The 14,143-nt window shown below is 38.3% G+C and overlaps 1 protein-coding gene across 1 annotated transcript in view; it reads left to right on the top strand.

The window, feature by feature from the left end:
* LOC102207363 (eph receptor A6) overlaps nucleotides 1–14,143 on the top strand; it is a 173,936-nt gene that overhangs the window by 90,909 nt on the left and 68,884 nt on the right. Inside the window, exon 5 of the mRNA XM_005747850.1 lies at nucleotides 617–952. Within this exon, the coding sequence (XP_005747907.1) occupies nucleotides 617–952 (336 nt within the window). The remainder of the gene's footprint in view (nucleotides 1–616; nucleotides 953–14,143) is intronic.

Below are 14,143 nucleotides of genomic sequence, written 5' to 3'. Positions count from 1 at the left end.
ATATATATATATATTGTTATAAACACCTGGTAATATGATAGTAATATTTATGTATTTACATTTTTATATACTGACTTATGGTAGTATCCACTTGACAATAAGGTAATCTTAGCTGATGCTTTAATGCTATAATATAATGCTATAATTAATCCAACCCTATGCCTTCAGCATTCCTCTCTGTTAAACGGTAACAATATAAATCCTATTTTGATGCTGTGGATTATTAACTGTAAAAACCTGAAGAACTTTATTGTAGTCTAAGAAGTTTGGAAAGAAATTGACTAGACTTCTTTAAGTTGTCTTCTTTAAGAAGTCCAGTCACGTTTCTTTCCATGACCTGGATGAGTAGGAACCTACACAGATAACTTTCTTTGTAATAACCAGGAATCAGGCCTGCAAGGTGCAAAATCCCCTCTAACTCTAATTCCAAACTTTAAGTTATGTGAGGATCACCAGGAAACAACTGTGGTTAAATTCCTGCTTGTTTCCACATTATTATGCTACTCTTACAACAATATTACTGAGCTGTAACAATATTACAAAGTGCTACCCATGTTTCATTTGAAATATAATTTTAAATTCTTTTATCAGTTTATCAGTTTTTGCTCTTTTGTAGGCCCTCCATCCCGTCCACGAAATCTGATGTTTAACCTGAACGACACCTGCCTGCTGCTGGAGTGGTCGCCCCCTAGCGACACAGGAGGTCGCAGGGACCTAACCTACAACGTCCAGTGTAAACGTTGCGGCCCAGAGCCCGACCACTGCCAGCTGTGTGAAGATGAGCTTCGCTTCTTGCCAGGACCGTTAGGCCTGACCAACGCCACTGTCACTGTCGTGGATTTTTCCGCACACGCCAACTACACCTTTGAGATCGAGTCGCTTAATGGTGTGTCAGACATGAGCTCGTTCCCTCGACAGGTGGCCATCATCACCGTCAGCACTGATCAGGGTGGTGAGTACTATTATTTTCATTGAGTGTGTTACTTAAGCACAAGTCCTATAAAATGTAGGATTCTGCTTTGCTGGTTAAAAAAATACATAAAGATAACTAAGATAAATTTAATCTTTCCTAATATACCTAATCATATCAGCAGAAAAAGTTTATGATAACATGAAAACTTCTTGGTATTTTCACACTACTTTACACCTCAAGTTGTTCCCAAATACATTGTGCAGGACTCTGTGTATGCGTAAGATTATACATATAAATGAAATCTGCAGTGATAATCTAATTAGCAACAAATTAATCACCTCCTCTGTGCGGCTTTATGTGGTTAGAAATGTATTGGTTCTCCCCAGTATCATGCTACTTGTGTTAACTCAATAACTCAAAGATTAACCTGATTTTTGTGAAATTTTTCAGTTTTAGACTATGAGTAAGTAAAAAACTAATTAGTTTTTGGCAGAAGTATAATCGCCGTAAGACAAGAATATTTCATGTTTGTTTTCATAACTTTTGACGCCCAGAGGATTTGTTCATTTAAAAGGTATTTATGGAACTGTGAGGAGATCATCCCCTGTTTTTAAAGGTACTCCGTGACCTCTACCAGCATTATAGCGCAATACTTGTATGACTGGTTTGCTGTTGATAAATCCACATGACTCTGTGCTAGTGGCTGCCAATGGCTTCTTGCCATCTTATCCTACTTAACGGTAGAAGTAATGTACCAAACATGTATCGATATGCCAGCAAAGGCAGGAAAGAACAAAATTAGCTCTGGAAATGTGTTTACGTTGTAATAGAAACAGCTTTTTGTTTGTCTACTCGTCATGGCTCTTTTCTTTCAACCCTTATGCAAATGTCACCGACAGTGTTTTTTCCAGGAAAGGATTTTCATTAGTTTAAGGTTATTCCTATTATAATTTGCAAATCTTCAATACTGAATACTGTATGTGATTGAACGTGAGTCGTATTTCAGAGAAACCTCCGCTCACAGTTTGATGGCATTTCATTAATAGAAGGTAAAATAATTTAACATGGGGCAAAATCATTGGTTACGACTGTTCCTCACAGAGTTTCTCACTCCATCTTTGAGCTTTGAGATTTTGCCACAGAACAAAATCTGAAAAATTATATATTCCAATATGCCAATCAGAATGATTATGTACTGTGGAGCTGTGATCAAGAAAGTTTGTTCTGAGTACACAGCTTTAGAACAGTCATTAGTTTATTGTGTTACTGGGGCCTTGTTAGAGATTTGTGAGAATGGCCTTGTGAAAGTTAATATTCAATACTTTGATCATTTGTTGCTTTTTGATGCAGTTAGTAAAGTGAGACAGGCCTGGCGTTATGACAGTAAGGTAATTGTCCTTCTAATATTTGTAGGTTTGCACCCTCAAACACTGCTGTAAATGATGGCAGAGGTTCAAGTTGTTATTGTATTTACCTGTTTTCCCCAAATAAAGGGGCTGAAAGGCCCATTATATCTTTGGGACATCCTCTGGTGTATAGCATGCTTATGCTTTTAATTTTTGATTTGCAAACACTGTGTTTTCTGTTTTCTGCCTCCTCCCTTGACTATTTTCCTCACCCTGTTTTGTCTTGATGGTTGTTTCGTTCCCCTCCTTCTCTCCCTCCGGTTTCCTTTATACAAGCATGCTTGTTTTTTTGCTTCTTTGTTCTCTCCTCTTTCTTTCTCTCCTTCCCTCCTTTCTGCCGCTGCTAAGGGAGGCTGGGAGAAATACATTTTCTCATAGAGCCAAAACACATTAAATGCATTATTCTGTGTCACTGGGGACAACTCTATCCTTTACCGGCACCTCAATGTTACACGCAGCCTTTTTATTTCATTAAGATGCCCAGTTTAGCACATAGTTGTGGCAGGTCCCTGGGCTGTGCACAAGACCTATTTCAACACTAACGTACACAGCTGTAGCTATTTAAAATGCTCAAGGGAAAAGGTAGATTTATGGCCCTCGGCCACTGATAAGCAGAGTGATGATGTATTTTACCACTATCTCCTTGACAGAAACTAGAGTTTGGTCAGCGAGTCAATAGTCTGTGTCATTTATTTTAATGGCAAACATGGTTATTGATTACATTGGTAGTTGTAGTTTTAATACCACAGTGTCCCATCCAACCCACGGATGCAGCAGGTGTCATGTTATCAGTAACACCAAGTAATGAATGGACAAATCTTTCCAACTTTGTTTTTCGGATATAAGCTCATAAGCTCATATAAGCAGATCAGTACTACCGGATGAAAGTAATAAACCTCAGGTTTACTTGAGGCATATGACCAATGCTGGGGAATGGAGTAGTGTTTTCATAATGTTGGTTCTCCCTCTGTGCTTGCCACTGTTGGACAAGCCTGTTTAGACCCACTGGAAAAAAGTGTACTCAACATCGTATGTACATAAACTGTTTCCCCAGATGCCAAAGAATACAACAGACTGCTCTGGGATTCAACAGGTTTGTTCTTGTATTAGTGTCACATACAGTGTTTGATTGTCTGATTCCTGGTTAAGTTTAGCCAAAATGATTGCTGTTTTGTTTTGCTTGGGTTTGGTTTTTTTTCTAATTATTAAAGATTGCTTTAAAGGTTTTAATTTTATGATCTTTATACTGTTTGTATGACTTTTAAGTATCTAGAACTGTGAGTAAAAGGAGAGTAGACATTTTCATCATTTTCATACTTGCATACCAGAAGGTGTAATATCTTCTTTTCACACCTCAGCAAGAATAGAAGTGATGCAAGATGATTCATGAGCACAATTGCACAAAGCGATAGCCCACACACTGCCTAAGATTATTCTTAGATTATTCTTGCATCGTTTTTTAATATTTTTAAAAAGAAAGTTTGAAATCTATATTTTACTGTAATGCTGAATAGGTTTAACCCTTTAAGACCTACCATAGAACCAAGTCCACCAGAGTTATCTTTATATTTTTACATGCTATAGTGTAATTTTTGGGAGCATTTTAAGTTGCTATACATCAATATAACTGTTATAGCCCAAATTTTAATAATATGTATGCATCAAGTCTATAATAATTACATAAATTGCAACAAAGTGCAATAAACTAAAAAAAAACTGAAAATCGTTTTTGTTTTGTTTTTTTACATATATTTATAGTTAGAGAAATTTAAGAGGTTTGTCCGTCAAAACTGTAAATACAAAAAAGTTGCACAAAATAGTTTCTAACAACAGGAAATTTATTTTGAGTGTCTTCATAGTTTTATTTTTGAGATACACCAATTTTTATGTCCTGAAGGAAAAACGAAAATAAATATTATAATGCAAATTTGCAAAAAAGACAGCATGTGCATCAAAATAAACTATTTCCAGCAGTGCAATTTGAGTTCTAAGCATCCCAGAAACTATTCAGAAAGGCATGAAGTCAAACATGACTTTTTAAAAACACCAGTACAGGCTTATAAGGCCCCAAAGGTAAAAAAAAATAAAAAAAATAAAAAAATACATTTTCCGCGAAAATGACGTCACGTCCGGTTTCGGCCAGGTAATGGTGGACACACGATAGCTCGCACTGATGTCTATTCCAACATGTGCTTTTTATGCTGTTTTTGCAAAGCCATATGTGGAAGGAAACTGTGACCCAGGACAAGCTGATGGCATAAGATGTAAGTACAACTCCTCCGGTTTCATATGCAAAAAAAATTATTGTGCTAGCTTACCTGGTTCCGGTTCTACACCGATTTAAAAATAGCTACGCAAAACGGAGCGTGCCCGTCCCGACCGGTTTTAAAGGGTTATGGATGTTAAATACATTTTTTGTTTGTTTTTGTTTTGTTTTTTAAAAATATCTTAGAAAATTGAAACCACTCATGCAAACAATATGTTTGACCAAATATTTAGATATATCATTGGTTCCAATTGCTAAATAAATGCCCTGGAAAAGTTATCTAAAATGATTTGGCCTAATCCTCAATTTAGTTTCTCAAACTGAATCCAAAAAAATGTGCATTTGTAGATACTCGCTGAAGCAAAGTAAGGGGATTTCTTACATTTAAAATACAATTTCCTTAAAGATAATGTGATGGTGGTGGAATAGTTGGTGGTTAGAATATTGAGAAGGGATCTAGGGACTAGGTAATGTATCTATTCTTATACTTCCACACTATTGCTTCAATTTAGTGAAAAGGACAGTAATACTTGGTCTTTTTGTCATGGTTACATGAAGATTCCTTTCAAAATCTATCATCTAAATCATGTAAAACTGATATCTCTGCACTTGTAGTACAAGAATACTCAGTAATTACAAGAAATTCCTCAACTAAGGCGATGCACTGTGAAACCAAGTGTTACATTTGTGGAGCCTTTAAATAGAAGGGCCCTTAGTATTTGCTTTCTTCTGCACATAAGTTATGCTGCTTTTTTTGAACCAAAGAACATGTGTCCAGTGTTTACCGTATGGCATACACAGAGAAGACCTACAATAGGACACCTGAAGAGAAATTGGGTTAATCTGCAAGGCACGTTGATTAAGACTGGCAATTATCTCAAAGTCAGCAATGGAAAAACTGCAGAGGCTTTTGACAAAGTTGAAAGAGTGCACACGGTCAGCGTATGCATTCAAGTTGAAAGATAACCATACCTTCTTAAGAATATGAAAAGTTGCAAGCGGCAGTGATATGCATACATGCTTTTGCACATATGCTTCCCCTGACTCATCCACCTAAACCTCAGTGTGATGGGCTTGTTTGGAAAGGTGCACAGAAAATTCCAACACCATTAGCATAGAGTTGCCATCAGCAGAATTGAGCGAGCCATGTAAATTTCTGTGTGTTGTGGGGAATATCAAGAGTCCGCTGTAATAATTTACTCTGGCCATAAATAGATTAGACTTTGTCATTAAAATGCTGATGGCCGTTTTGGTAAATGCCTTGTGCCAGTGAAGTTAGTGTATGATTTGTTGTGCTTATGAGGAGCTGCTTTGCGAAAACGCGCACACAGACTCACACATACACATGCACAATGGCATAAATACATTTAAATAGTGTAGACATGTGGGAGGGAAATGGAGAAACTATATAGGCCTATGATAATTTCCTGTCAGGCTTAGCCTTTTCAATATTTAGTAAATGATTTAGTGAAGCTAATCTGATATATGCACTCCCATAAGTCTTTGTAACTCACACACAGGCACTGGAGAATCTTGGAAAATTACAAAACTCAGAGAAATGTATCAAATTTAAATAAAAGAAGAACACAATGATTTACAAATAATGTAAAGCTTTTCGTTTAAATACAAAAAGATAATTTAAAGGTTATTTTTCATTGAAAATGTTATGAAAAATAACAAAAAAATATGGATTTGTTTTTAATGAACACTTCTTTTAAATTTGGAACAACAATTTTGAAAAAGACTGGAAGGAAGGTTTTCTGTCCCAAAAGTTTTTCACTAGTAAATATGAGGCAGGAATTCTGTAAAAGACTGCTTGAACAAGGAGCCTAACCATTCACAGATAATGTTTCTCAATATAAAATGAGAAGGATTAGAATTTGGAAATTTCATCATGTATAGTACATTTATTATATTATATATATTATAGTACATAATAAATTCAAATGATTCACACACAAACGGATATTAAATTGCCATAATCTCAGCCAGCAGTCCCCAAAATAGTTTTTGCAGTGCATACTACTGTATGGGCCATTGTCAGTACTCACAGCTCAGTACAAGTTAAAAGTCTTTGAGTCACACAAACACAGACACACACAGAAGCAAATAATCACTGCCTGCTCTGTGCTTCTTTAAAGCATGATAAAGCATGAGCTTGTTAAAGATGAACTGAGGCAAGATGAAAAAGACTGTCAAGTGGTCTGATAAATTAAAAATTGAAATCATGAATGCTGCATTTGTTAGGCTAGAAAAAGTAGGGGAAGGCCAAACACATTTTAAAAATAGAAATACATGCATCATAAGTATTGAACAATATATATCAGTCTTTAAGTGTTCTGCCATCGAGAGAAAGTCTTTGGTCAGCAAGACCAAAACAACATTCTGTCTGTGTTACAGTGACAAAACGTTTAAAAAGTCATGGTGCTAAAGTCTGTGTCTGTCTAATTATCAAAAAAAATAAGACAAAGGAGTTTAAGCAGCTGAAAAGAAAAAAACTGCCTTAAAACTGCATAGTTCCCAACACTGTGCAGCAAATTGGTAAATGTGCCTCTTAAAGTGAGTGCAAAGTTCAAATTAAGTATATTAAAATACAAACAGACTACAAATCAGACTACAAACATTTGACATGCTCTCTACATTTGACATGTTGTAATACTTTCCTTTTCCTTCCATTTTTAGGGAGAGGTTGTAAAGCACATAAGGATTAAGAGCAGGAGAAGGACAAGGCCTGTCTGGAAAATAACAATCTGAAGTCTGAAGAAATTATAGGAACATTTATGGTTCTTTATGTCCACATGAGGACAATATTACTCCTGTGACCTCAGTGCCTTAATGGTTTATAGTCAGCATAATTACAGAAAAAAAATCACATCCAAAAGTATCCATCAGTAAACTTGGTCAACTCCCACATAAAGACCTCACAAAGTGGGTGACTGGGTCAAAAGGAAAGGTGAAAAGAGCAAGAAGGTAGAGGACATGTAAAGCTGGGGGAGGATGTAGAGGTTAAGTGAGAGTAGTGAAATCAGGCGCTAAGTCTGTGAGGTAAGTCTGAGAGAGGGAAAAAGGTGTTATGAATGTGGAAAGCAGGAAAAGAGTGGTTTGAAGACAAATGAAGTGACACATAATAGGAAGAGGATGAAAGAAGATGAAAATGAAAAGCAGGGTGTGAGAAGATGATTGAGTGAGGAGAGGATCGAAAGAGCAAAAAAGGGGGTGGCAAAATGAAGAAGAGGGTAAATTAGCTGACGAGAAATGTGGCCAGAGGATAAAGAAAGTGCAAGGAAGAGACTGAGACACAGACACACTCTAAGTGCACTTGTGTTTCTAGATGTGTTTTTTTAAAACCTATAAAAAAGAAAAGAAAAGAAAAAACACTTCAGTGGCCGTGGCAACCATTGCAATTTATTTGACAAGTTATTTTTGTGACAAATGCTTTCAATAAGGAATGTGGTAACTTCTATACGGCTTGGTCTGAAGCTCATTTGTGTAGATTTACTGAATACTGAGAATTTCTGTTTTAATTTGGACATAAAATCGAATTTGCCATAAAACGTAATGTGGCAGAAATAGGTGTTATGGGACATGTTGAAGATGGTTTTATTGAAGGAATCCAACTGTAGCTGATTTCTGACATTCAGTCATGTGGTTCATGAGTTACATTCACAAGCACACCAACTTGGACCTATTGGTAGCATTACAGTGTATTATGCTCTTCCTCTGTCTATGATTTCTCTCAACTTAAACACTCATAAAATCAGTTACAGTTACAAGATTCTGCTAATTTCATGGGGGTTTATATATTCCATTATGGAGTGGATTCTGCTTTTGCAGATGCACCATCAACTCATCCATTTTCTACCACTTATCTGGGTCTGGGTCAGGGGGCAGCAGTCTAAGCAGAGAAGCACAGAGCTCTCTCTTATTCCCAAGCTACCCGAGGCACATAATATATCCAGTGTGTCCTGGGTCAGGCTCCGGGTTCTCCTCCCAGTATAAAATGAATGAAATACCTCAGCGAGGTGGAGTACCTTGAGCCACCTCAACTCATTCCTTTTGATGCAAGACACCTGTGTGTTACTCTTAGCACTTTCTTGGTGACTGAGTTCTTTTCCCAGCTCTAAGGCTAAGCTCAGACACCCTTCAGAGGAAGCTAATTGCCACCACTCAATCCTTGATCTTATTCTTGTAGTCACTAGTAGGGTAGGAATGAAGATTGACCAGTAATTATAAATCTTTGCCTTCACACCCATGCCTCTCTTCATTACAGCAGGTCAGTACAGTGGCTTTATCACTAAAGATGCTGGACCAATCTGTTTGCTAGTTCATCCACTACACCCCTCACTCCACTCATTAGCAATATATTAGCATTAGCTGATACTTGAAGTCCTCAAGCTGGAACAGTAACTCCTCCCATCCCCAAGCAGGGGAGACGATTCCATGCTGGATACGTATCTAACGCACGTATTTTAGTGATACTGGAAGTTACTACCATACATAACAACAAAAATTAAAATAAAGACTGATGTAAACAGTGTGAAGGCCACTTCAACCACTCAGGGTGAGCACTGAACCTGGTCTGAACGTGACTGCTAAAAAGCAGCACTGCTCAGAGAGTTTTATTAAAAATTGGAAGCTCAGTTCTGTGAGCTTCAATATCACTTAGCAAGTTACCTTGCAAGTTTAGTTATATTTATTACAAATGTGAATAAAGATTCCATTAATTATGAGCAGTTGAGATGTTCAACATTGTTTAATTCCTGTTTCTGTGGAAATGTGGCTTTGCAAATATCATAGGTGTATTTGTAAACTATTGTGCTTTTGTCTGCACGGTAAATAGATGAGGGATTACAGAATTCATAGCTGATTTTTGTGATTTAAACCACGCAAGTGAGAGGGAGTGGACAGGTGGATGAATGCAAACAAAAGCAAAGGATGAAGAAGAGGACAAGAAGGAAATGGCCTAGAAACAGGAGAGTTTGTTTAATCACGGGAAGCAGCTGCGTAATTGTGTATGTCACCGAAAGCAATCAGAGACAGATCAGATTCTCAGTTGCGGTGACGCATCAGAGCTTTCTTACAACAACTTGATAGAGTCTAATCAGGCAATCTTTTGTAGATGAAAAGCTGGTGGGCACAGCTAACATTTTCAGATCTGCATGGTGATATGCGATAACAGAAGAGCTTGGAAGAGGAGAGCTGTTCATTGACTTGGTACTGACTGAGTGTGTCCACATCATCGACATACTGTGCATCTGTGAAAACAAAGTTGACACGATGGTGTGTCTGACGGTGTAGAGATCCTAAATTGTCCATGACGTCAAGATTAATGTTCTATTTTATTTGATGTGATTATCATTTCAGAACTGAACGAATCCTGGGTTGTCCATCACTTGGATCTCTAGCTCAATTTCTATAGGCCTAGTTAATCACATGCTTATGCCAACACTGTGTACAACATGGGCCTGAATTTATATTACGATATGGTTAACATACAACTGTACTACATCATACACATATATGAATTCAAGATTGAGAGATCATTTGAAAGAACTGAACATGATTTATTGAGATAGAGAAATTAATGTATTTGGTGATTAGACTCCGATGACTCAACATGGAAGAACAGAATCCCACTGGTGACGGGGTTTAGGCAGGACCCGAAGTCTAGACACTGGTGGTGAAGATGGAGACTGAGGCTTGGATGTCGTTACGACTGAGGTGTCTGTGAGGTGGAGATGGGGATGAGGTGTTTTGCACCAATGAGAGTCCGTAAGCGAGAATGACAGAGAGCACAGATTTAAATTGTGCACGGTGAGGCTGATTGGCCCAAAGAAAGCAGGCAAGAAGATGATTAGACTAAAATACTGATGACAGTATTGAAACTGACAGCCTGGGAAAACAGTAGGAATGTAGAGAACAGAAAAGCAAAATAACATCCAGGAAAGCAGACAGATGACTGATTACAGATCTTCCTTATTTAACTTACACATAGGCTTCATTGAATGGTGTGCAGAATTGACTGTGGCCGTTAAATGTTAATAGAATTACGATTCCATGATCTATCTCTCATAACTTATTTGAATCAGACACAATTTGCATTCTAGCTGCTGCAGATTCTCAATGAGTCGGTGAGTGTGTGAGGATGGATGGTAAAACTGAATTACAGTAAGCCTCTTTGCTTTAGGCATGCAATACATTACCATTAAATACAGGAACTATGAAAACAGATGCAACTTTTTTAAAAAGTACAACTTAATTCCACAGGACTAAACTAAACTAAACTCTAAAGAAGCTGGTCTGTCAGATTTTGACTGTGTTAGAGCTTAAATTAATTGCACTGCTCCGATGGTGGATGCTTGGAGATGGAGAAAGGCTCAACCCTCATTTTAGAAAGACTTTTTCAACTCGTGGGCTTTTATGATGTCATATGGAGGCAATATCTTTAATATGGTCTTAGGTACACGATTCCAGCTTTGAGCACAGCAGTTTCACTCCCCTGCTGTTTGACCCTTCGGTTTGCACGGGGCAGCCAGTCTGAAGAAAGTTGGTTTAAAGGGCGGGCGGCTTTTAAGTGAGAGGAGCTAAAATGGCTAGTTTCAGACAGAGGGGCTGAACCAAGGCCTTATAATTAATAAGTAAGGATTAGTTAAAAATGTGAATAATGCAAATCTAGTACAGCCCTGGAATAAAAATATAAACACTGGAAAGGAGCTTAATGTACTCCATTTAAAATGTAAAAGGCTGGCCCTAAACCAAATCTTTCTATAATGGGCCAAAACCTCAGAGGGCCATTAAATGTACAAAATAATTTTAAGATAAATTCTGAATGCAGTAGAGAGTGAGAGTATGATGGATAACATTTGCTCTAATGAGTTTCAGGTTTGTTTCCCCTTACATTTGTTTCCTGCAATTACATGGACTCCATTAGAGAGCAGTACAAAAACTGTTACACATACTAACTTTTGATAGAGTCATAGCTTGTATGCCAATAATGTGATTTCTGTTATTTTGAAAACTGTCCACTGCTAATCCTTTTTTTTTTGGGGGGGGGGGCATGGATAGTTCGCAGTCATGGGGCAGTACCTGAATCCCTGCACTACAGAACCTTTATTACCGTCCCTATTAATTTGTCATGATTTCTTTTATAAGCAGTGGGACTATAAACACATTCAAATGAGATCTTTTTGCAGATATACAATACCTCTGAGGCAAAATGATTAACTCGGTTATATGAGCAGCATTTCTTTTTTCACCCTCTCTCTTTGGGCTTAATGTGTTTTTTACTATAATGTCTGTAAACAGTGATTCAGCTGCATGTATAGCCTAATCTAAATACATTTCTCCATTCTGATTTGCCTTGCCAATTGTTTTCCACTTTTCTTGTTCCCTTTAGCCTTGAGACAGTTTTGTACAGATATATACACAACCGTGTCTACACACAGACACATTTTAAGATGTGCTTAAAAGAAAAAAGTCAAACAAAACAGAAAACACTGAATCACATTGAAATTCTAAGCTTTTGCTCTCAAATACCCCCATAATCATAAAAATCTATTGTAATCATGTACACAGAAATGTTCACGTCAGGGCCTGCATGCCCTCTGTCATGCCCAGTCCAGTGTCAATGTCGTTATGCAGCTTTGGCTCTATATGAAAAGTCTGTGTTAAGCTCCTGGCCTTCTCAGCCACCGTACCCCTCCCAGGCAGCCCTCTTCTGGCATCGCGCCACACTAACTAACTATGACAAATTAGCCCCACACTTAATTACTAGCCTGGGAAAATCACAATGATGTTTATTAGGCGCGGCATCATAAAGCGGTGTGTCCGTGCCCCTAGACCAAAGCGCTATACCAGAGAAACACTAATAATAACAACAGCCATACAAATTGGCTGAGTGGAATGACCGGGGCCCTCGAGGCGGCTGCTGGGGTGGGGTGAGGAAGAAGGTGACTTTTCGCTGGATGAATCAATACTGTCCTCTACTGTGCTGCCATACTGAGGTCTAGCTACCACTCTAGCCTGACATCGCTGACATCGACTCTGTATGTGTGCGTGTCAGAGAGGTAGATTTAGCTGAGATCCTTTCTCCATTATGATTTAATAGGAAAAAGCATGACCTGATGAAAAATGCTGAATATATTGCATTACAGGAGAAGCTTTATATTCTCCCTTGACATCCAGGGGGCAGGGGTATGCTGGGGTCCTCTGCCTGAGGACCGTCTGAGTATGTGTGTAGGTGTGTGTGCATATGTGAATAGGGGTGTTTGTCAGCATGAGAGACCACATTTGGGCTAGTGACACTGGCCTTGTGGAGAAAGAGCAGTCGTAAATAGAAACTCTGCACTTGCCGGCTTATTAACACTTGATTTATCTGCCTCTCTGCAAGAAATGCGCACCCTTGGCACCCGAGCCCAGGGGCCCCAATTACCTGATGTCGTGTGTATGTGATGGTGTTTCAAGGGAATGTTTAGTGGCGTCGTGTCACGGATGTCGTGCGTGTGCGTGTGCCCCTGTGTTGCTATATACGTCAGTGCCAGGGTCATCTTCATCATCACTCTTTCTTGTGGAGGCACTCACACATTCACACACAGTCTTTATGCCTCCTGTGGTGGGAGATACAAGAGGGAATAATGGGCTGGGATAAATTTATTCGACAGCTCTGTCTCCTCTGTGATTTATCAGAGTATTTACTCTGCTGATGTACCGTTATCATTCTCTTTTTGCTCTTCTTTTGCGCTCCCCCACATCTTTCTCACCCTCCCATAGTATCACTTGTGTATATTTAACTTGTGTGTTCATCACAATAAATACTGACATCACATGCTACTATAAGGCAGCTGTATGGCACTGATTTAATGCATGAATGCTGAAGTTTATTGTCCTTTTCATTTAGTCATAAAGTTTGTCTCTTTTGTTTCCTCTCAGAGATATGTTTCCTCTACAAACCTGTCAGACAAATGTCGCGCTGATCGAATTCGATTTTATTTTTATTTCCTTGTCTGGTTTTCTCTTTTTTTTCCTATAAGTTTGGGGAGTGTTCATCATCCAGTCATCATTACAGTATCCATACAGTTTCCATGATAGGCTCCTGTGGCTCAGGAGGTAGAGCGGGTTGTCTGCTAATCAGAAGGGCAATGTGTTGCTCTCCAGCTCATCGGCTCTGCTTGATGAAGTATCCTTGGGCAAGATGTTGAACCCTGAGTTGCCCCCGATACTTCCATATGAGTGTGCATGCAAATGTTATAGGGGGCACTTAGGGTTCTTTTAGGGTGTAGTCTGTGAACTTTAAATATCACAAAAATATTGGTTAAAATGCAGAAAAGAAGATCCTTGCAAAAATGCATTTCTGCATTTTTTTTTCTATAGCTGTTCATGTAACTAACTGGTTCTTTCACTACTCTTTAGTCCTTATAGTGCAGCTCAGCATCAGCAGAACGTTTGGATAATAAATGGATCAGATGCATGTACAGTCAGGTCCATAAATATTGGGACATCGACACAATTCTAACATTTTTGGCTCTATCCACCACCACAATGGATCCCAAATGAAACAAA

The sequence above is a fragment of the Pundamilia nyererei genome, unplaced genomic scaffold (assembly GCF_000239375.1).
Source record: "Pundamilia nyererei isolate P.nyererei 1_Seehausen unplaced genomic scaffold, PunNye1.0 scaffold00206, whole genome shotgun sequence".
NCBI lineage: Eukaryota > Metazoa > Chordata > Actinopteri > Cichliformes > Cichlidae > Pundamilia > Pundamilia nyererei.
This window is presented reverse-complemented; position numbering and strand designations above follow the sequence as displayed.